The sequence below is a fragment of the Dermacentor silvarum genome, chromosome 8 (genome assembly GCF_013339745.2).
Source record: "Dermacentor silvarum isolate Dsil-2018 chromosome 8, BIME_Dsil_1.4, whole genome shotgun sequence".
Lineage (NCBI taxonomy): Eukaryota > Metazoa > Arthropoda > Arachnida > Ixodida > Ixodidae > Dermacentor > Dermacentor silvarum.
The window spans coordinates 47,132,247-47,155,990 of record NC_051161.1 but is presented as its reverse complement, the minus strand read 5'-3'; the positions used below and the strand labels follow the sequence as shown (position 1 = coordinate 47,155,990).

Below are 23,744 nucleotides of genomic sequence, written 5' to 3'. Positions count from 1 at the left end.
GTGTTACGAACTATGAATTACTGAAGGTCAGTTCTCCCTTCGCCTTCCTGATCTGTGGAAGCTCTGATTCATATATTACTTAGCTTCATTACATAAACCCAGTCGGTGTCTATTTGCGAAGACCCATCATCGGACGTTTTTTTGGTACTTGTCCGGATCAACGAGCACCTTGTGTTTAGGGTTTTCATTAGATAGGGGGCTGTCAGATTTTTTGGAATTGGTAAAGTCTGGCGATGAGATTGGCTTGCAGTGGCGCTTGCAGCATTGTGTGTGGCTGACAAAGGTCGCTCCCTGGAGCTTGTCATCTTGCATTTCTGCAGTCCAGTCAGAACCCACCTATGAAGAGGCCTTTGGCGGGAAGATCCTCATTCCTGGAAGCAGCGGCCCCATGGCTTTGAGCAAAGCAGGCATCAAACCGGCCGAGCTGCATGGAACAACTCGACCTCCCGATGCATCATCTGGCGGCGGGGGTGCTGTTGTGTCTGGCGGTCCTTCGGGACAAAGGAGGCCGGCGCCGACTCAGACGCACCAACCTGGCGGCCCTTTCTCGCGGCCGAGAATTGTCACCTGGGACTAAGGGATTAGCAGTTGGTCTCCGGGCTACCTCATGCGTCGCTAAACGGCAGCGTCGCCCTTTGGTGCGGTTCCGTGAATTACCAGCGCCGCCCGAACCACGACGAGGCCCAGCGCCGACTGCGACGTAACCTGGCGCCCTTTCGAGACAGCCACCGCCCTCCCTGGTTCCGCGGGCGAATCTTGAAAGGGGCCAGTGTCTGGCAATCCGGGGGGAACGACATCAACGTTCGGTTCCCAAGGTGTCAACCGCTGCCTGTGTTCGGGGGCGACCTAGCAAGATTGGAGGCGGAGCCCGGCGGGAAACGACGACACATCACGTGCGGGATATGGCCACCTGATCAAAGACTGTCATTGGCTAAAAGAACTAAAGTGTATTCCCTCGTCGTGTGGAAGAGGGAAACGGAAGGGATAAAACAGGGGACTTGAGTGTTGTGAGGGACGCTTGACCATGTAGAGCACGCTCGACGATGTAGAGCACGCTCGACGATGTAGAGCACGCTCGACCATGTAGAGACGCTTGACCATGTAGAACGCTCGGAGATGTAAACGCTACTACATGCAAAGATGTTAGCACGTAGATGGCTCCAATATCATGGAGCCCTTCTTGTAAAACAATGTACATTTTGTATATAAAACAGTTTTTGTAATCTCCCTGGATAACTCCTCCTCTTGGCACCTGGCATGGCACCATACATGGAACCCTTCGTGGCCGCTCGGACTGTCGACTTTCGCAACATCCTGTACAATGGTACCCTTGCTGACTGCTAATATGCAATTTTAAGGGGGGATGCGGCAATTGAAGTGTTGGTCAAAATTTTCTATTTACTTTTTTTTTTTTTTTGCGATCTACATACCAATCAAAATTTAAAGAAAACGTGTCCTCACAGGCAAAGGACTAAGTCCCAGGTGGGTTTTAGGTGCTCAAAGTAAATATTTAAATGTTTACCACAGATAAAACTTTGAGCTCCATTTTCTCAGCTTTCATTATTTTTGTGCATTTGCTTTCAGTCATCCTAGTGCCATTTCAGAACGAATGAAGACAATCATTTTGTCTATTGCACACTTCGATTCTGAAACATTGATGAGTGCAATAAAGCTATTATTTTTATGTGCACCTCATAAAAAGTTTAGTGTTTTTTTTTTTTTTTTTTTGCAAAAGTTGTAAGATGAAATGCATAGTAAAGTTCAAAATAGCATTTCTGTGCTCATTTTGGAATTTAAAAAATAAACCAATAGATTTATTGCACAGAATGGGCCTTTGTGAACATTCTGATGTGAAATTCTTGGCGAACTCATCTGTAATTAATTTGTGGATGACCATTAGAGGCTGTCAAGTGCTGTAACCTGAAAACTATAATAGATAGCACAAAACTAATTTCAGCTATGACAGCATAACAAATCACACCTGCATGCCAAATTTCATCAATTTATTCCCATAAATAAAAAAATGTTTTCATTGCCACGTAAGATTAAGAAAAGCAGTCTTTCCTCATTACCACCGGGAGGCACAACTTCCATAAACGAATATGATTCACACTTTTTTCACTTGAAAGATTACTCGCTCACACCTACAAATGTTCTCTCCAACAAACAGTCCAAGGCGTACTGCGCACTGTTTCATAAACTATCGTGTCACCGCTGCACATTGTGGGTGAAAATGCACTTGTGTGGCAGTCTCTTATTAAATCAGAGAAAAAGTTGGAACAAGCCTACGTGAAATTTGGTTATTAAACTGGGCAAATTGGTCACAGAGATATCGAATGAGCTCTGGCAAGGTTATAAAAATAATGCAACGAACTGTATGTAACGTTTCTAGCAGCACAGGAGCCTTAGAGGTGGAAGAACATCTGTTGAAGATGACCAGTAAGAACTTTAGTAATGGTTATGGACTCCCTCACACAAAATTAGAGCCAGGCCATGTACCAGCAGTTGCAGGAGCGCTGGAACCAGTGCATTGCTGCAACAAACATCTGTTACAAAAGAAATTCTGTTCAAATTTAAGTACAAGTGTATAATTTATGGTAGCACAGTTTAATAACAACGAAAGAGTGACCTACAGAGATCTCTTGAGCTACGGTTCACTACTGTCATGTTCCGAGAGCGCGAGCTCTTCTCTCAAGCAAGGTGTTGACAATGTGGCCAAAGCACAGGCCAGTCTTTTTCACTACAGTAATTTTTTTCTTGACAAAGCCTAGCATGCAAAGCTTCCGGTACTTGTATATAGTCACACGCACACAACAATTCAAGTAAGAATGTGTGGGATTGCTGCTTTAATAACACTATTTACATAATGGGAACTGTGCGTCCAACACGGGTCCTGCAGATGGTCCTTATCACCAAGGTATGCTGCAGCTCAGAAAGTAAGGTCCTGTTGAAAGGAAACGAGAAGAAAAAAAGCACACCTGACTTAACACTTTGAACATCACAGAACTCGGCAGAACTCATAGAGGTGCATGAGAAACACTTGCCTGGTTGGGAAAAGTTGTGAAAATGACATTCTGTTGTGTTGCTGGCTCCTGGGCAAGGATGTTAGCTGCAAGCACCAATGTACTATGTTAGTATGACAGCAACGAAATGATCAGTCACCTCACTCTTAACTTCAAAAAAGAAATTATAGGTGCAAGTGTGAAATTCTTCGTGTAGGCACCATTGGCATACATATTCCATTCACCATCTTTTACATGACAGGTTCCATAATGTTGCAAGGTGACAGTGGAGGGTCACAATAGCATGGGAATCTGCTGACATTGGAGCCATATGTTGTACAGTGTTAATTAAATAAAATTCTTCAATTGATAAGTCAATTACTAGTAAAGACATCGGCAAGTTATTTACAGGCATAATCTCTACTAAAGTCATTACGATGTTGCAAATTCCATGGGAGTCCCTGCCACCATAGAGTTTCAAACTAACATTACCAGTATAGAGTGAAATCTGGCACTGTAACCACCATGGGAATGATAGGTAGTAAGTACTACATGGATTCTTTATTAATATGGCATGGCTTTGTTGTGATATGACATGGCTGTCGTTTGTTTGTGGTTCAACTGTGTTGTGTGCTAGTCGCACATTTCTTTAGAACAACGGAGTGTTTTACGTTGATTACGGCATCCTGTTAAGGAATCTCAAATTCATAAACCCTCGACACTACTGATAGTGTGTGCCACTGGATCTGTATGGCTTTTGGGCAGTGGCACTTGCTATGGGTGACCATTTTAGATATATTAAAATGCTACAGTACAGTGGTAGAAATCAGAGAGTGCATGAGGCTAATCGTTGCCATACAACAAATTTGAGATCACAATATATTAGGTTAAAACAAGCGAGGAAGCTGCTCAAGTCTAAGGTGAAATTTAGACAAATTCACATTCTACCTATCATTTCCATGCTGGACGAAGTATTGTGCAAATCACCCTGTTTGTACTGCAGCTGTCATTGTTTTCATATTTTTTAATGAATAAATGTCAACACTTTCCTAATCAATATCCACCAGGACACTGCCAACTCATTTTACAAGTTGTGGCCAGCATTAGCTGCATTTATGTGCCATTTGCTAAATTGATTGTGAAACGCGTGACGCGGGCTTTCAAGTTGGCATCCTATGCCAACTTGAAAATACAGAGCTTGCGACTTGTATAGTAGCCCCCGTAGTTAGTTTATCCAGTCCTCATTTACACATAGGCACTGTGGCCTGAGTTAGATCCGCACTGCTGCTAGTGGCTGAAGTTTTGTTTCACTGTTTGACTTGTTTCGTGGTGAACAGGCTACTCTGCATTAGAATCTTAAGAATTTTCTTTTTTAATTCATTTACATGTTACGACTTCTCCCTATTCTGAAACCAACCACACAAACAAGGGATAATTTCATGCTTAATAGTACTAACAAGTAGCTACTGGTATGCTGATATAACTTATCCAAGACATGGTGATGAGTTGTGCAAAATAATCAGTGGGCAATGCTCAGCACGGCACAGCGTCGAGTTTCACACTTCACCTCTTTTACAAAGCCACACATCTCTGCTTATACGAATGCAACATGCTTGAGAAATGATCCCATGCACTGTCAACGTTTATGTAAATGTGCCTATAGAGTGATGAAGCACCCTGTTTAAGCGCTTTTGAAGCTCGGTTCAAGCTGCAAGTTCTAGGAAGGGTGAAAGGGCACTGTAACAGGCTGACACTCACGGAATGTGTCGTCTGCAAGCTCTTCAAGTGAGGTTTCAGATGCAGACGCAGTTCCAAGGTTCTTCTCCCCTTTCATGGCCTGTGGCATAAAGAATGTAAACAACACAATTTAGAAATGCGCTTCAAGTTACCCAAAGAACAATTCGTGATTCATTTCACTCACCACCTCGCGGTATTTTTGTAGGTAAAGTTTCAGTGGTTCTATGTAGTTGTCAAATCCCAGGGTTGACATGGCGAAGAGGATATCTTCTCCGTTTATGGTTTTCCTCTTCTCTTGGTGGCAACGGTCACTGGCTCTGGGACAGAAAGCTTAGGAATTCTGTATCTGCCAATTGTACTCTCGTCACACTAGCACCAGCTTAAACAACATTAAAAAAAAAAACACTCTGTGGTAGTCTTATGTACATTACTCTCACTGTCAGTCACCCTTAATTGTAGTCCTTAAAAATCTCACGGAATTTCCTCTACAACAAAATACCGAGTTATAGGGAATTCCAATAGTAAACCAGAAGCATTGGCCTGAATAAAGCACTCTCCGCGCTTTCAAATCTAAATCAGCCATTGAGAAAAACTGTGCTGTGCTGGATTGCTGTGGAAGTTGGTGTACACGACTAGTTCAGGAAGCAGTGTATTAATTCTTGTTAAATGTATGTGTTTATGCCTATCAAGGAATAAGGGCAATTACAGTGTTGGCAATGCTATCATCCGCAGTGTTTGAAACTACTATTGGACCCCATTTCACCAGGATATGCAGCCAACATACAAAGGAGCAGACTTTTTGTTGCACACCAATGTTTACACAGAGCAGCAAAACTAGAAGTAATCCTCCTAACAGAAGGAAACATGCTCCTCGAGTTCAAATAAGTTTGTGAACAGTGAACTGGCATAGGGTGTCCCACTGCAGACCGAATAAGTCTGAAATGGCCACTTATATATTACTTAAGCCCAACTCAATATTATTCTTTAGCGTCTCATAAGCTTGGCTTGCACGAAAAGTGCACCGTGAATGAGTATGACTTATCCTTGACAAGCAGAAGTATATATGGCTTGGGAGTTAATTAAACAAGATTTAATCGGACTCTCCAAATAACAGCATAAGTGTGAATATAGGCACACAGGCAAGGATACTCGCTGGTGATGAAACTGACAAACTCGGACACACATTCTTGTACACACTCCTTCGCATCTTTGGCAATCTGAAAAGACAGACAGAATATTCAAGCTGTGGGAGGCATCTAAGTGCTTAAGATTTGGTCAACAACAACTTATCTCAGAAGCACGCTCCTTACTGCTAAAAGCACATTTATTTTTTTTGCACGCAATTAGCAAGAACAAGGCAAACATTTCAAAAGGCAGTGGTGAAGAAAACCAGGTGTACACAAAGAGAGGTAGAATTTGCATTCTAGCACATATTTGACGTGCTTGAGAAAAAGACCAAAACTGCTACACTACAGCAACAACTTCGTGGTATAGTAGGTGAATCTTACTTTTCCGCTTTTAGGAATGGCATTCTTCATTATTCGAGCGACGTTAGCAATAGGGAGAAAGCGATCCTGCAAACGAGACAAAAATAGGGCAGGCTTCAAAGATCCTGAAGGCACAGGCAAGTACACGCAATACAGTGCACATAGTTCAAGTAGTGACCATACCTGTTCCCGTAAGGGTTCAGTGTCTTTCTGACTGTCACCTTGGTCAGAGCCATCACCAGCAATTCCAAGACCATCCTCACCCTCCGTGCCAGACAGAGAGCCTGAACAAGACAGAGACAGATTGTCCAGTGTGCGGAAAATAAAGTACTGACAGACTAAAAACATTGCAAGGAAAGCGAGGACACAACACAAAACGAAAAGTACGACACTTGTGCTGGCTAATTTCGTGTCCTCATTTTTGCAAGGTGTACCAACAAGCCCAATTCGCCACACTTGTCGACTCATTTTTGCATACGTTTCAGCTATGCGCTCCTACCAACTAGCCCAACTGGTACAACATATGGTACATTCTACTGGTCGCCTCAAATAAAGTTGTGTACTACTACTACTACTACTGGTTGCCTCAAACCACTCTGACAGTGCCACAAAAGTCGTGTAAGACAAGTTGAAAGCTATGTTATGAGAACAAGGAAGGCCTAGCAGCAACGATATGGCTTCATTATTGCCACTGTGACCTTTTTATGCTTGCAGTAAAGCTCAGTTGACATGACCTTTTGTAGCACTATCGGAGTGCTCTGAAATGAACAGTTGAGTGTGCTGTTAAATGTTTCTCCACTTGACGTATTCCATCAACTTGTGGTTGCAGAGCGCAGCAGTGCCTCATTTCCAGTGAATCATAACCATGTTGTGACAATGTTATGGTTGCTAAATTATGCAATCATACCTACATGCTTTAATGCATGGTTGGAGCTTCAGTGCACAAGTATGCAGTGCCTCCAGCACAAGGATAGCTATATCAAGCAAGGAAATGAAGCTTCTGCTAGTGTGCAGGGTGGTACAATATAAAAAGAAAAACATGATTTGTATTAAAGCAACAATCTCTGCTGAAAGGAGAGTTCAAACATTAGTTGCTAACACTTGCTAGGAAGCCTTCTTGTTGAAGAACATACCCCAAAGCACATTCAATATTTCAGCTCCAGAACAAGGGCCTTTGATGGCCTTGAATGTGTCGCCTGCTATTTTTTATATTGGTCCTGTCTATGCACCTAGCAACAAAAGTTTCTAGAACACAAAGGGCTCATATAGAAGCGATCTTTTCTTGTAGCTTTGCTATGCAGCTTGAAACAGATATGCCAGAGTGATGGCCATACACAGAAACAACCACCACACATTCCAGTTTCTTGATGGATGCATTGACTACAAGCAATTTCTAGCTTTTGTAACTGGGCCTTCATTGCTGCAACAGGAAAACAGTAATAGCAAATACAGAGAGCTTTAGTGGAGCAGATACTCTCTTGTGGTGAAATATCCAACATTAATTCGTAGATACATCCAACATCAGCAGCACTGGTGGTGCCATATTGTGCACTGATCAACCACAACACGTGACAATACTATAGGAAGCACTGCTGTGTAGCACAACTTTTTACTATTCAAAAACAACGATACAGGAATGTCTTTTCATGATGGTTAAGTTTCTGCCAGCCAGTAGCGCACCCAGGATCTCTGCCGGGGGGGGGGAGGAGCAAGCACTTTGCATAATATGCAATTTCCTTGCTTTAGCCAGAGGAATCCAACACCAAATAAAATGCCTAATAATTATAGTAATAGAATGACACCAAGGATGATGACAATGTTTATTTCTTCAGCGTTTTACTCGAAGTAATTTAAGAGTGAATGAATAAATACAAGACAGTGCTAGAATGTTTTTTTGCTAATGAGGAAAATTCGACCTCAAGCCACCTCCTGAATTGTAATGGCAATGTGAACAGAGCACTGAAGCTACACATTGGACTGGTGGGGCTGGACGCGTGGAGGGGGGGGGGTTAACTCGGCCTCAGGGGGCCGAACACCCGAACCCCCCCCTGTCGGTGCGCTACTGCTGCCAGCACATTTACACTGTCAGATTTAAAAAAAAATTAAATTATGGGGTATTACGTGCCAAAACCAGTTCTGATTATGAGGCATGCCGTAGTGGGGGACTCCGGAAATTTGGACCACCTGGGGTTCTTTAACGTGCACCTAAATCTAAGTACACGGGTGTTTTCGCATTTCGCCCCCATCGAAATGCGGCCGCCGTGGCCGGGATTCGATCCCGCGACCTCGTGCTCAGCAGCCCAACACCATAGCCACTGAGCAAACACTGTCGGATAAGTGGAATTCTGATGGTCCTACTGCATTGATTCGTCACGGCGTTACAACATGCGACTTCCAGCAGTGCTGCTTGCAATGAAATTTTTCAAGTGTACATCTACATTATCATGTTTATGTAATGCTAAAACTTTTATATTCCATACCTTCTGCATGTACTATGTATTGGCCACTTGCTGAGAGGAATGAGTCGGTAATGTTGCCACCATCGTTATCGCCGTTTTCCATCCTAGGAAAGAAGCGGTTCAATTTGAGACACGGTCAAATGTAGACAAAATATTACAGTATGCAACAATAAAACGAGAGTGCAATAAGAGTGCAAAACTTATTTTCAGGTTAAGACGACACATGGCACAATGAATATAGGTCTAACCAGGACACTAATTTTTACTATTTTGTCTACCATGATTGGCTTACACTTACAGAGTGACCACACAGGGACCAATTGGCTAAATAAATAAAGTACCGTAGGATTTGAGTGTCCAGAATTGCGCCCATCAAACCAGCGCATTTAGATTTTAGTTAGACATCATCAATCTTGGAAGTTTGCCCTAAAGACATGGAGAATATGGTCAGTTATGGTCAAACTTGTAACTTGATACTGAAGCTCCAGAAGCTTGTGCCGTTCAAACCTTAAGGACAGCTACAAATCAAGATTTTGTAGTGAAATAAATTAAAATGCACATGTCAACTAAGGTGCTAAGTTGTTTTTAAGTTGTAGAGAATTATGTATGGTAATTTGAGTAGAGGTAACAGTTTTGTCCAGCAGAAAATGAACGCAAGTTCTTTTAGAAATTAGTAAACAGATATCGCCTTCAAAATAACTGCTACTTGCCATGCGCTAGCCATATGAGGAACAACAGTCTTCGTAGTACAAAATATGTCAAAGCCGCACAAATTTTTATTTATTCGTGTGTTCACCTTAACTGTCCATGCAAATAAGTGTGTACTACATGCAACATAGGACAGTGACGAAGCACTTTAAGGTGAATTCGCTCCTAAATACTTCTGCTGAGACAAGAGGTGCAGAATTTAACATTTTTGTGCCGCTTTAAATCTATTTATCTGTTGCGACATAGGCGTACGTATCTACACAATCATTGAGCAAATATTTCCGCACTGGAAATCGCGATAAATGACGCCTGTTTGCTTGGTCAAGCATCATTGAACACGATCGGCCGGGGCATCTGACACGACGTTGGACTCAAAATCCTGCAGGTCGTGCTCAAAATAGACCCCGGAAGAACGGCAGCCTAGAAAGGGGGCCAACGGGATGCGACTCCCCTGCCATTGCAGCAGTGCACTGCGTACGCGCAAAACAAAAACCGTAGCGAGAAAAAACTTGCTCTCGAAAGCGGTCCACCGAAACTGCTAGGCCTTTTCTTCCTAAATCTTTCTAAATGATCGACGCATCTGCTTCCAGTCTATCGCAACGCGATTACGGAGCTATCGTAAAACAGCGGCGCAAACTGCACAAACACGGCGCATCGCGAGAGATGCGTCGTCGGCAAATGCCAGCAGCTATGCCTGTTCGCCTTGACATTCTCCCGTGCTCCCCGAAACATCACCACCTCCGTGCCGACTACAGGCGGACCGAAAAAACTCCAACTTTCAACCCCGCGGAGTTTCTGTATCGCAGCACGTGCTTCGTATCGCGGGCGATGTTTAATTCGGTGCGTCAGCTTCGAATGACGAACCAGACAACCTATTGGTCAAAGTCACGATAAAAGGACAAACCTGGAAGCGACAGCCACTTGGTTGGTCAGCCCAGAACCAGTAAGCGACGAGCGCACAAAGGCTTCGTTAGAACTTAGCTAATCGGAAGGAACGGCACCGTCGACGGTCACGGGACGGCCACATGAATTAATTTCGCGATAAACGCACCGCTACTGCAGTGCTGGGTCTCAAAACTATGCTGCAAGCACGGCTCAGCGCAGCAATAAACAAATCTTCCCACCGATGCAATGGCTACTGCTGTGAGTGAAGCGGCGGGAAGAGGGAGGGAACATAATCAGAGTTTCGAAACCACTTTTTTTATTTTAATTTGGTATTTTGTAAATAGAAGATGCGCCGATTAGTTTACTCTGCACTCATAGTTTAATTTTTTACACTGACAATAATTATAATATGCCAACAATTGAGCTAACGTGTCATATCCTTATATTTGCTTTAGCGCAGTTTGGCCAAAGGCAGTCGCAGAACGCGCGCATGCCCTCCACAATGGGCGGCTGCAACGTCATGCGCAACGCTGGCGACGTGGTCACTTCTTTTGCTCCGGTGTACGCTGCGCTATCCGGTTGTTAGCTGCCGCTGGCGGCTGTGTGTGTGTGTGTGGTGGGACAGTTTGCCGTCGGCCGTCGTACACACTACACATACTTAAGCAGCGGTCTCTCAAGCGAGCAACATGGGAAGTAAGTAGAGCGATTTTTCAAGACTTTTCAGATAGTGCTTGACGTTTTGGTGTTCTTTACGAGGGCGATTCAACATCCCTTGTTAGGATGGATGCACCGTGGATAAGGGTTTTTTGGGAACATTCTGCCGGCTTTCTTTGTGCTCACGTAGTTGAGCTCCGAAGGCACCGTTCAACAACATTTAGTAGTCGCCCCACGAATTGTACATTATGACAAGCTTTGCTCTGTCATTCAGTGTGCCCTACTCGAATGCGATCGCGCAGTTATTTCGGTAGCGTGGACTTCAGCGAACTCGGTTTTCGGGGTCATCGTGAACGCCGCTTTGAGTGTCAGTCTGGTGACGTTGACACGTTGCCGGGGACGTGCAACAGCCGGTCTGACAATACATCTTGGTTTATCGCTTGTCGTTAAAGATTGATTTTGCTTGCAGTATGACTAAAACGCGTGATAAGAGCAAATCCGCTCTTGGTCTGCCGTCGTTATAGTGAGGGTCATTTGTTCGTGTTCATGACCGTGAAAATTTTGACACGAGTGAGCGCAGTTCATCAGGGTTTGCAACACCTTTAAAGGGTTCAAAATGTTTTGCAGTTCTAACAGCTAATGCTACCTCTATATTGCGCACCTTATCGCTGTAGATGCAGCTACCAGGCTAATGCCGTATTATGACGTGCATGTATTGCACCATTTTTTGTTCATAGACATACGTAGATATCCAACGAAGCATGCAAATTACCCGTAACAATGTGGAAACGTTTTTTTTTTTTTTTTTTTTTTTGCACAATCGCACCACGATCATATGAAGGGCTCAAAAATTGGACTAACATACGATATATGAATTGGTATTGTAGACGTAGAAAGGAGGCTGTTATCTAATTGTAGCATTTTTGTCTTTGCAGTAAAGTTTTTGGAAGTTATAAAGCCCTTTTGTGGTATTCTACCTGAAGTCGCAAAGCCAGAACGAAAGGTAAGCAATACTTCAGGTGTTTGTGTTGTAAGTTAACATACTTGGGCTTTAGGTTTCTCACAGTGCAGTTATATTTACAGCACTACATTCTGCGTTTTTTCTTTTGATTCCAGATTCAGTTCAGAGAAAAGGTGCTATGGACGGCGATAACACTTTTCATCTTCCTCGTTTGTTGCCAGGTGAGACTGAAGTAGTAGTTGACCTCGATATCACCAAGCATTGTGTACTGCTTAAAGAACACGTTTAAATATCGGCGAATACTTGTAGCATATGGCTTAATGCTCACTACGAATTATGGTCGTGCACAGTATCAAAAGTCAAAGTTAACCAGGAAAAATGTATTGTTGCAAGCATCCTTTGTGCAGTTTGACGGGTGCAGTTAGATTCCTATTTTTGCCATGGGCAGCGTTCGTTTGTTTCCAGACATAATTGGACAATTTAATGAAGCCTAGTGAGAGAGAGTCACATTGTTCATTCCTAGGCATGCAAAGTTCCCAAGGGTACTTTCCAAGGTGCCGAATTTGGCAAAAAACATCTGGCAAGAGGGCAATCATAAGGCACAAATAAGTAAGGGTGCTCATGTTCTATATTCAGGCGGTTGTACATCTTGATGGGTGCAACTACAATATCATGTCACCGACTCTGCTTGTGTAATCGTCAGCGGCTAATATGTGCCGTCACGCTCGGATGAAGACCGATTGCGAAAGAAATAAAGAAACTTCCTACACCTGATTACTTCAAAGTGAGTTGTGTGATTGGGGTGCAGCTAGATGCTAAGTGCACTCTAGCACCAAATCGAAGCAGCTGTGAAGGAATCGCCTCAATGTTGTTCAGAGTGGCAAATGTGGAAAGGTAGCCTTCTCATTCACGCTCTCACGTTCGTGGTTCATTCCGGTGTGACTACACATCTGTTTTAATGTGATGTTTTGTGCATACAAGTATGTGTAATCACAACCCATAATTTCTGTTTAGGGCCATATTTAATTGAATTTCTGAATAGCCAAGGGAACATATGTGGTTTTACTTCTAGCTGTTCGACTAACTTTTTTTTTTTTTTCTTTTTCTCTGCAGATCCCACTTTTTGGGATCATGTCTTCAGACTCCGCAGATCCTTTCTACTGGATGCGAGTCATTCTCGCCTCAAACCGAGGCACCCTCATGGAACTGGGCATCTCGCCTATCGTCACATCAGGTCTCATCATGCAGCTTCTGGCTGGAGCAAAGATCATTGAGGTTGGCGACACGCCGAAGGACAGGGCACTCTTCAACGGCGCGCAGAAATGTGAATATCAATCGTTCATTTCGTAAACTGCTTTGTCTGCAGAGGCAGATGTTTTGTTGGGTTGTAGAAGGGTGTTATAGTGGCTCTTTGATGAGATATTGAAGCAAAGTGAAGGAAAATGTTGCAAAAGAATGAAGAATTGAGCTTGTTGGTGCATGATTATGTAATTATATTGGGAAATGCACAAAGGAAATGGACATGACAAAACAGCTTGTCATTACTTCAGAGCCCCAGGAACAACAATGGGGCATGGCCTGACCACGTGGCGCTATGAAAAAATTGTATAGCCATATTGAGTAAATTCATTTGTAAATGTTTTTGGAGCAACAAAGTCACTGTGGATGTAGAATACCTTTTGGCTAAATTGAAGTTGCAAGTGACTGCTTTCTGGCAACCCTTACAAGGTTAGGGCCAGTTGCAGCTAACAACCTCCCTTTCATAGTTAGCAAACATAGTGCTGGATAAAAACACTTCAGGTGTTTTGATGCTTGAAGGTGCTGGCATTTTCCCACATCTTTGCCCTCTGAATTGTTTTTCAGTGTTTGGTATGGTGATCACAATTGGCCAGGCGATCGTGTACGTCATGACGGGCATGTACGGGGACCCAGCCGACATTGGTGCTGGCGTCTGCTTCCTCATCATCATCCAGTTGTTTGTGGCGGGTCTCATCGTGCTTTTGTTGGATGAACTGCTACAGAAGGGCTATGGATTGGGCTCTGGTATCTCTCTCTTCATTGCCACCAACATCTGTGAGACCATCGTCTGGAAGGCCTTCAGTCCAGCCACAGTGAACACTGGCCGAGGTAAGTCACAAGAAAAGTGTGCACTTGCTTTTGTGCACATTGTGGCAGTGAATTTTGTTTTCATCAGTTTGTGCTGACACCCATGTGTGGTTGCCAGTTAGGTGGTGTTCAAATCTAAGCCACAGCAATGACTCTCGCTGAGTAAAAGAAACTTATCTCGAAGGCTATGCTTTTGCTGACTGCATTCAATGGAAGCTATTGCTGGAGCCGGAATCACGTCGTGGTCACCATGGTTTGGGCACCACCTATAGGAATAGGCATGAAAGGGAGAGGTGGGGTATGAATTGTTGAGACCTACGTGATTGAGCTGCTTGTAACAGTAGCAGAGTGGCTATGAGCACCAATGCGTCACAGGGTTCATAGTAATCCTTAAAACCTTTGAACGCCCTTAATTATCAAAACGCCTTTTTCAAGCCATTGAAAGCCCTCATATTTCACGAAGTACTTAAAAATAATGGCTTTTGTTTTTGGCTAAAGTTAAGAAATCTGGCATAAAAGTTCTTGCAATGCAAAATTCAAGCCAATCCTTTCCTGTTGGCAGCTTGTGGTAGTTACCTTTAGCTGTGCCTCTATTTTATGCAACAAAAATATAATTGTTGCTCGCTGTGAAAATCAGTGTTTTGTTTTCACACTGTAAACACCTTGTCTGGGCCTTGGAAGCGCCTAGGAACCCGACACTTTTTTTTTTTTTTTTTGCAGGAACACTGTCAGCCTTGTGATAATAGTAGCACAGAAAGTATGGTTGTGCGATCATTTTCTTCTCTTTTTTTTTTTTTTCTTGCATGTTAAAAAGGCAGTTTTCCACACCATTCTCTCCTATTAATGTCTTAGTGTGAGAAGTTTTTAACTGTTTTGAAAGGCACTTCACCGTATTTAGGCATTTGCATACAAACAAAATGCAGTGTGTAGACCACGCAATAGCATTTGTGTGTGCGAAGTACTGCACCAATGTGCACTGTGGGAACAGCCGAAAGTTGAACCATACGCACTCTTTAAATCTCGGAACAGCCAGTCTACTCAGCTGCTGATGCAATGCGAACAGCATAGGGATTTCTATGAACTACAGTGGGCACAAAACTAAAGTGCTCTTTTCCTATTTGGGGGCTTGCAACGGTGCCATCCAACAAACGTTACCATACAGGAATTTGTTGAAAGGGCACTCTCCTGGTGATTTCTAAGGCACACGTCTTCGCTTCTCTTTACTTTGATGCTCCTCGGCTCAAAATTTATGATTATGTATTCTGTGTACTGGCAACATTGTGGGTCCCAAGAGCACAACGATGTGGTGCGTTTCTTATGGTTGAACAAGTTAATAACGTGTACCTGTACTTTACTACTGGACAAATTACTTCATTTTTCTTGGCCAACTATGGTGTCACAAACGCACAATATAGGAAGATTTCTGGTATCACGAATATGCTGCTGCCACGGTTTGTATATAAGGGTCGATTACACTATTGACAATTTGACCCTCTTCATAGAGTACACATTTGTCACTGCAATTAGTGAGCTTACTAAGGGGATTTCTTGGTGCACTCCGTGCAGGCACTGAATTTGAGGGTGCCATCATTGCGCTCTTCCACCTTCTGGCCACCCGGTCGGACAAGGTGCGCGCCCTGCGAGAGGCCTTCTACCGTGCCAACCTGCCCAACCTCATGAACCTGCTGGCCACAGTCCTCGTCTTTGCCATAGTCATATACTTCCAGGTACACACTTTGTTTGCTTGACCTTGTGTTGTTGCTCGTTAGCCTTGGGCCTTATTGTAGTGTGCAGAAGGAATGTATAAAAAGAACAGTAATACAAATGACAGCTTGCCAGCTCATGAGAGTCCTGTGATATTCACATATCCTTGCCCAGACGCTGGGCTGTGCATGCAATAGTCACTGGAGGTACAGGGTGTATGGCAATTTGTTTGCTTAATTATCAATCAATCAACCTATCATTTTATTTTCACCTATTTCAATAAACATAGAAGCGGTGAATAAAAGCAGCTCTTCGGCAGCCTGACATTGGGAGTGTTATTTTTGCTTCTGTGTGAATGCAACGATTGCTCATAATTCAAGGTCTGATGTTAAGTTACTTGAAGTCACAGGAGCTTACTGTGCTGAAAATTGACAACATGGGGACTGTACTCCGTAAGGATTATTTTTCTACAATTCCATTAATTTTACTTCGTCTTTCGTGCCGAGATGCTGATCCCAGCAATAACGGAGGCAGGGTGTCGTGTGAGCCAATGATGGGTAAAAAAGAATTCAATGTAAAGAGGCTTGTTGCAAAATGCAGCCACTGAATGCCTGTCTGTGAACCATAGGGCTGCTTGGAAATTGCTCACTTTATAGTGGTGAAGTAAGAGGGGGAATGGGAATAGGCACATGAATGGATCTTAGTGTTAACGGAACCCTATAATGCCATCCAAAAAACAGTACCCGGTAGTACCCAGTTTAGGAGCTCCTTGCCGAGAGACCTGCTGCCCCGCTCGGGCGGAACAAAAACGGGAAAGAGACCATTTGTGTCCTCCCTCTTTTTTCTATAGGGCTTCCGTGTGGATCTTCCCATCAAGTCTGCCCGCTACCGTGGACAGTACAGCTCTTACCCCATCAAGCTCTTCTACACGTCCAACATCCCCATCATTTTGCAGTCCGCACTCGTCTCCAACCTGTACGTCATCTCTCAGGTGAGCCACTGCAAGATCCTCTTTGATCCACCGTGGTGACTCATTGGCTATGGCATTTGACTGCTGATCATGAGAGCCACAGGTTCTGTTCACAGCCACAATAATGGTGTGGGATAGAACGCTTCTGTAATTGAAACTTAAGAGCGTGTTAAAGAAGCTCAGGAGACTTAGAATTGATATGAATATTACACAGGCATAGTTAATGTCATTAGAAACTTAGGGTCTTAAGACACTTAAAGTTGCCGCTACAATATTTAATAATATTGGGTATGATGATGATAGCTGCAGGAATTGAGGTGTTGTGTTGTTTCATAACTTGCGTTGTTCCAAATGTACTTGTGTTGTTTCAAAATGTGAAATCTTGTCAGCGATATGCTAAAACTTTTCCTTAGAGTCTGTGTCAATTGTTGTTTGTCTTGAATCTGCCCTAATTCTCTCTCCCTCTTTCTTTTTTTTCCCCTCTGCACACCCAGATGCTTGCCGTCAAGTTCAGCGGAAACGTATTTGTCAACCTCTTGGGAGTCTGGGCGGTAAGTGCTTCCGCTACTTTGTTTCTCTTTTATGTGCATAGACACCCATTAATGGAAGTCGACTGCATGAAGAAAGCTCTCATTGTAATGAAATGGTCAGGGCAGTAAATAGAGTACATAATACTAAGCACTGTTTTGTTAAAATTAGAGCGGCTCTAGAGAGCCATACTAACAATAGAAACGCACTCGAATGATGTAAAGGCTTGCAAAACAGAGTACATTACATTGAAACATAGCTGTGCCCTATGGGAGCAACATAACAGTAAGATTCTGAAGACACCCACCAGCTGCTGCCTTGTCTGTCAGTTATGATTGCATGATGTAGCTTCAGTCCACAGGATCTGCCACTGTGTGGCCTTTGCCGGTCCAGGTTAACACAAAGAAGAAAAGTGTTACCACGTACGCTGCACCAAACTGTTTCTCAGATTTCCTGCTTCGCACTACACATTAAGCAGAATCCGGCACCACTGCACTTCGAATAATCTGGTGCATCGACTGTAGTCGGGACCTCGTAGAACTTTGAATAAAGCGGCTTAGTTATAACACGGGTTTACTGTGTACTGCTAGCCTTTTCTGCAATAATTGTTTTGTGAGTCAGCGCTGTGTGTGTCTGCTCCATCCAATCCGTCTTGCGTCCGTGTGTTGTATGCAAGTTCCTTGGATTTGGATGATCCTGCCAAGGTTTTTTTGTGAACCTTGTTCATCGTTCTTCCGTAGGACGTTGGTGGCGCGGGTCCTGCCAGGGCTTACCCCATCGGAGGCCTGTGTTACTACCTCTCGCCACCCGAGAACTTGGCTCACATTTTGGAAGATCCCGTCCATGCAGTGCTGTACATTGTCTTCATGCTGGGCTCCTGCGCCTTCTTCTCCAAGACGTGGATAGAGGTGTCAGGCTCTAGTGCCAAGGATGTAAGTGAAAGTGTTCTCTGCATTTGTCTGCGCTATAAATGCTAATTAAAGGAGAAAGGCAGTTCAGTGAAGTTTGCATAATTGACCATAATCGTAACAAAAGAAAAGTGCACATCGGGTATCGTGTTCTAATTTGAAAATGAAGATTGATTTTTGCATCTTGTTTAGATAATAGTAAATAAGAAAAGACAGTAGTAAATGACCCATAAGTGCCATTTCTTGCAGACTGATACAATGAACATGGTTTAAAATGTTTTATTGCGATAGCAATTATATGGACACTCAAAGCGGATTTCTGCCGTCGCCATGAGGTTCCGTATGACGTCAAACGGCGATGAAATCCTGCGCCGCATGCTTTATGTGCGAGTGAAAGTGCGCGTGGGACGTGCGCTTTCACAGGGAGTGAACTCGCGTCGGAGAGCAAATGCGCGTTCTGCACCGTGCTCCCTCAAAGGCTGCAGAATTAAGCGACTTTTTCCGTCGCGCGAAAGGCCGTGGGGGGACGGGAGGGAGGGGAGGCAACGTTCAGCTGCAGCACCAAATGCGTATTTATATAAAAATGTTGCGAGGCGAGAAGGTGGTTAAGACTTCGGGCGCTGCTCGACGAGTGTCCCGTTCTGATCTCATCGAAAACCTCCGAGCCACCCCCAGAGACACCAGCAACAGTCACTAAGGTTCGGTACGAACGCGGGAAAAACGCCAACGGCGTCAACAACAGTTCTGCGCGTTGCTGGTGCTGCTGCATGTCCAATTTTATACAGCTGATAAAACTACTATCCTTACTCTGTATAGCTCTCTACCAATTTGCTATCGCAATTGATGCTTCACTTTTCGGGTGAAACTGCGACATTTTTGAATTAGATTTGGTACGTGAAGATTGTGAGTTGGAAAACCATTTTTGTCATCACCCAGGTTGCCAAGCAACTAAAGGAGCAACAAATGGTGATGCGTGGTCACAGAGAAAAGTCCATGATCCATGAACTGAACAGGTACATCCCCACTGCAGCAGCATTTGGAGGCCTGTGCATCGGAGCCTTATCGGTGCTCGCCGACTTCCTGGGTACGTGGCAACGACTTCACTTTGAAATACTGCTTTCCACTGACTTTCACAGCTTTCATGATCTACAGTAGACTTTTATTAATTTGACTCAGGATAATTCGACCCCAACCCAAGGTAACAGCCGGCGCTCGTGCATTTCTATGGGCCCAAAATTTTGTTATTTCGATCCTAAAATTGGCCAGCGCCGAATAATTAGAACTTGATCAGGCAGCATGCATGCACCTGACCCCTTTTCCTAGACAATTGGGCTGTAAATTGCCTGCATGATGCAATCGAATGTGAAACCAAAGCCATGTTCGCATCTTTCGTATGCTTTACCGCATAACAGGAAGCTGACTTTAGGAAACCCCCAGTCGCCGTGGTTCAGCACAACTCTTGCCCATTTTTCTTGCTAAAAAATGGGGTGCGTATTAGATTTCTACTTTCTTAGTCGCAGTCTGCAGATAGCATACAGAGTCTGCGGATAGCATACGCTGCTGCGAACATCTCAGCCAAATTTTGCAGTAGTGCACAGCACATGGAGCTCGCAACCGAAGCACGAAGTCACCTTTTTCTCAAACACTCTCTTTTCAATAGAAGCCTTCTCCTCACTCTTTTTCAGTGCTATATTTTGCATATAGCATATTCCCATACGCAGCTGCAATTGGCCAATAGCTGGCATCAATCAAGAAGGGTGTTAGTGCGCATATTTTTACTGTCACTGTGTTATTTATTGACGCAGTTTAATAAACAGGCTGAAGTAAGCACAAATCTGCTTTCAAGTTTCGATAAGTATTACATACTTCCAAAAGAAGCCGACTATTTTCTGCCCACACTCGGCTGCTCGCGTAGCAACTAAACTTTGGCCAGACTGCTTATTGGTGTTGTAGGCGTCGGGTCTCACTAATTTTGATTAGTTTTGGACACTCAACTAGCCTCGAACCACGTGAAACTTAAGGTCGGACCACAGGCATGCATGATGGCAGCACGTGCTCGCCGATCCTGGCTAGACGCCTTGGCAGACTTCGCTTTGTATTGAGCTATTGAAAGCGCTTCAAAATGCACAAGTTGGATGTGGCCACTATCCATCAGTCAAGCTGGTGCAGGACAAAGCCGGACCACCACGTGGCGCAGCCAGACAGGAGCATCCGAGGGCAAATGCGTACTCAAGCCCTGTCGTGCACAAAGCAAACGCCGTGCATATGCACTACAGTAGCCTGTAGCTGCGGTCTGCTGTGTAGCGTAGATACCGCGGCTGCCATGGTGTGCCGCGTTGAGTCCACTCGCCGAGGACAACCGCATTTGGCACGTTGTTGGTACCAAAGTCTGAAATAGTGGCGTCTACATGAAGATCTAAAATCAAATTTGAACTGCGCACCATGGTGACGTTCGGTAGACGGAGTATTGTGGGCATGCCCTGCTCTGCCGTAACCTTCACAGTGCAAGACGGTGAAGAACGAGCGGGAGCACCACGAAGGGGATCATTCGCAAACTTTGATTGCGATTAACTCCGCTTCTGCTGAACGCATTGAAGTGCTCTTTGTGGCAAAGTATTTCTGAAATAGTCTATTTTAACTTCAAATGCATTTCTCAAGTTCAATAAGGAGTGGTTCAAGGCCCCTTTAGATGTCATTTCTACATTAGTTTTCCGCTTTCTTTCTGGTGTAAAACGCATAGAATATAGCCGGAGGAAGCATAGTCATAGGGCACTTTGGGAAGGCGGGTTTGGTTCAGAGGCAGATTTTTATCGGGCAAATACTGGCAAATGAATCAGCTGCGTGTTTTGACATTTTTGCTGCATCTTAATTCGACCTGCCACATAATTCGGTCAGTTACGTCGGTCCTGTCAGGGTTGAATTAACAACAATGTTGCTTTAATGTTGCCCCCCCCCTCCCCCACGCGTGCGCACGCACACACTTGTCTTAGATGGCGATTGTGGAATGTTCATAGTTATATTGCTAGCTCTTGCACAACCCCTTGATGTCGTCACATCTCTTCTAGATGTGCAAGCAGAAAGCAGCCTTTGACCTGCTGATTACTACAGTTGACAATTTCAACCTTCATAATTAAACTTCAATGGCCCCATTGGAACTATACCGTTATCCGGTGGGTCAAATAACAGAAGAGATAGAAGTGTTTACCTGAATCTAACACGCCCCCAAACCTAGCACCCACCCAGTTTTATAGAAAGAAAAAAAAAAAAAAAACGGCATTCCTCAAATCCTGGAAATTTGGAAGATGAAAACTGCAGAGTCCTTCATATGTCCGAAATTTTTTATGCTTAATATCTATCGTCGGGGGGGGGGTGGTCACTCTCGGGCAGCTCTTTGTCGGTATGAGCCACACTATGTTCCCTTTGTTTCCCACAGTGTTTGATATTCCACATTTCTTGAAATGATTACACAACCACAGTGAATGGAGTGGTTGCCCATGCCTGGACTAACCACTTTGCTAGTTTGTCATGCATTGCAAGACTCTCAAACATCAAAAAATCTGTCATACAGCTTGTTGCCAGTAGCCTTAGCAAGCAAAGTAACTTGTCTCTTTAATGAACGTTCGTGAAAAAAATCTGCATAATCATCGCCAGCTTGCACAAAAACTTGTTCTCTTGTCATGTTTTGATGACAGTGGCAATGATGTCAAACCTGGCAATAGGTTATTGCCAACGGCGCGAACACAGTTTTGTATCCAGTTATGTGCATTCAACCTTCAGAACTATTTTGTGTGGGTTAGAATGGGAAATATGGTAACTATTCATTGTGAGCTTCACTTGAAACTCAGCTGAGGGCAGGCCAGAAATTGGCATTTTCAGTGAAAATAGCATGTCTAGACGCATTCACTGTTTTATAGTGCTGCCAAGACCCGCGCAATTGGGGTCCCCATTCGGGTCAGGCACAACCCCAATAGCACAGGCACATGTGGCGACAATGGCGCGGGTATGTATATTAAAGCCCCTATATATAAAAAGTAGCGACACTCTCCTCCTCGTTTCTCCTCTCTTTCGCGCTCCTTTTTCGACTGTTGCGCCACCTACACCGCTTGAAACACGTGCACTTGTTTATCTTTCACCGCTGATCAGATTTGACGATCGCCGACTGTGTTCGTCGCTATCGTCGTGCTCCTCGCCAGTCGGTAGACGCTTCTCGGGCGAAAATGGCGATGAAGCGTGATCGTAAACAAACGCAGCCAGCGCCTGGGGGCTCGACGGTCCACGTGATGCCATTAGGCCAATACCGACGCGGCGTCAGCCTCGGACAGGGTGTGCGAGGAGGCGGCGGCATTCTTCAAAGCGTGACGCTACTTTTTATATATAGGGGCTTTAATGTGGCTTTAATGTATATGTGTGGACGAGACAAGTTCGAATTAACCAGCAAGGGCAAATTTTATGATAGAAATAATGAGTCTTGGCTCATATAATTGTATGGGTGCCAGCCAGGTCCTTCAGTTAGGGTTAAATTAATCGGAGTCAGATTAGTGGAAGCCTCAGTTCCTCGATCATACACATTCGTAGCGAGCTATTTGAGTAAACATTTTGTCACACATAGTTATGCCTCATTCTAACCTTTGCCTTCTTTTCTCTTGCACAGGTGCCATTGGCAGTGGCACGGGTATCCTTCTTGCCGTCACAATCATCTACCAGTACTTCGAAATCTTCATCAAGGAACAGGGTGACATGGGCGGCATGAGCACACTGCTCTTCTAGGCGACTCAACTGTTCTCTCTTCCGTGTTGTTCTTGTTTTCTTTTTTTTTTTGTCAGTGTACATGTATTTAAAAACATTAAGACAACCACCTTGTTGAGATGGCTGCAAGGCAAGTCCCCTATAAGTGGCGACATGGACGTCAAGGAGTGTTGGGGTTGTGATGGCTGCCTTAAGAACTCTGGGGAAGACTTGGAAGGATGACAGATGCCTGTCCACAACATTTGTGTTCCACTGAGAAGTTGTCAAACAGCATGGCCGAGAAGGAGAGTTCTTTCACATCTTTTTCGACGCTTGCAACAACCACCTTTGTCACAGCAAGCATGTTTTTTTTTTTTTTTTTCCCTGTACTTACTGTCTTTCATGTTTAACATGTGAGGCAGCAGAGAATGAATTTTTATTGTACATACTTAGACATTGTGTTGCAGGTTTTGAGAATGTCACACTTGCGTATCAGTCATGTATCAAGTGCTTTTTTTTTTTTACCTTTTCTTTTTAAAGCTATGTCCATTTGCTGCTGTATAGTTGCTGCTGCAACACGATTCAGTGTTGACCATGTCAAAGGCAGACTTTTTTTTTTTTTTCCCCCCCTAGGAATCTGGAAAGTTATGCGCACACTGGAGCTTTGTGAACATTTTTGTATGAACAATACCCAAACTGGCCTTTTTTGGAGGTCATGATAATATATGGATTGGCAGATGGATTTGTCATGTATAATATGTATGACATGCGCAAGTGGAAAAAATAAAGGACTCTTCAGCAATAGTGGCGTTTGCCCTGTGTAAGTTATGCATAGACACTTGCTGTGCATCTTTGAAACTGCGCTTGGGTGGGGAACTGTATTATGTCATGCATGGAAGAGATCAGAGAC

The 23,744-nt window shown here is 44.0% G+C and overlaps 2 protein-coding genes across 2 annotated transcripts; one reads left to right on the top strand and one right to left on the bottom strand.

Annotated features, from left to right (window-relative positions):
• Nucleotides 1–2,817: 2,817 nt before the first annotated feature.
• On the bottom strand, nucleotides 2,818–10,554 carry LOC119461158 (uncharacterized). The gene is made up of 9 exons (XM_037722374.2): nucleotides 10,298–10,554; nucleotides 8,707–8,789; nucleotides 6,410–6,510; nucleotides 6,248–6,313; nucleotides 5,889–5,956; nucleotides 4,924–5,056; nucleotides 4,761–4,839; nucleotides 3,045–3,109; nucleotides 2,818–2,944 (listed from the first exon to the last, which is right to left on the bottom strand). Exons 2-9 carry the CDS (start codon nucleotides 8,786–8,788, stop codon nucleotides 2,930–2,932), a joined length of 609 nt encoding a protein of 202 aa, XP_037578302.1. The 5' UTR covers nucleotide 8,789; nucleotides 10,298–10,554; the 3' UTR covers nucleotides 2,818–2,929.
• A 259-nt stretch (nucleotides 10,555–10,813) lies between these two features.
• LOC119461156 (protein transport protein Sec61 subunit alpha) lies at nucleotides 10,814–23,638 on the top strand. Its single transcript, XM_037722372.2, has 11 exons — nucleotides 10,814–10,971; nucleotides 11,868–11,935; nucleotides 12,049–12,114; nucleotides 13,007–13,217; nucleotides 13,757–14,020; nucleotides 15,566–15,726; nucleotides 16,554–16,694; nucleotides 17,168–17,224; nucleotides 17,942–18,133; nucleotides 19,046–19,193; nucleotides 22,761–23,638. The coding sequence occupies exons 1-11, from the start codon at nucleotides 10,965–10,967 to the stop codon at nucleotides 22,874–22,876; spliced, it is 1,431 nt and encodes a 476-aa protein (XP_037578300.1). The 5' UTR covers nucleotides 10,814–10,964; the 3' UTR covers nucleotides 22,877–23,638.
• The last annotated feature ends 106 nt before the right edge of the window (nucleotides 23,639–23,744 follow it).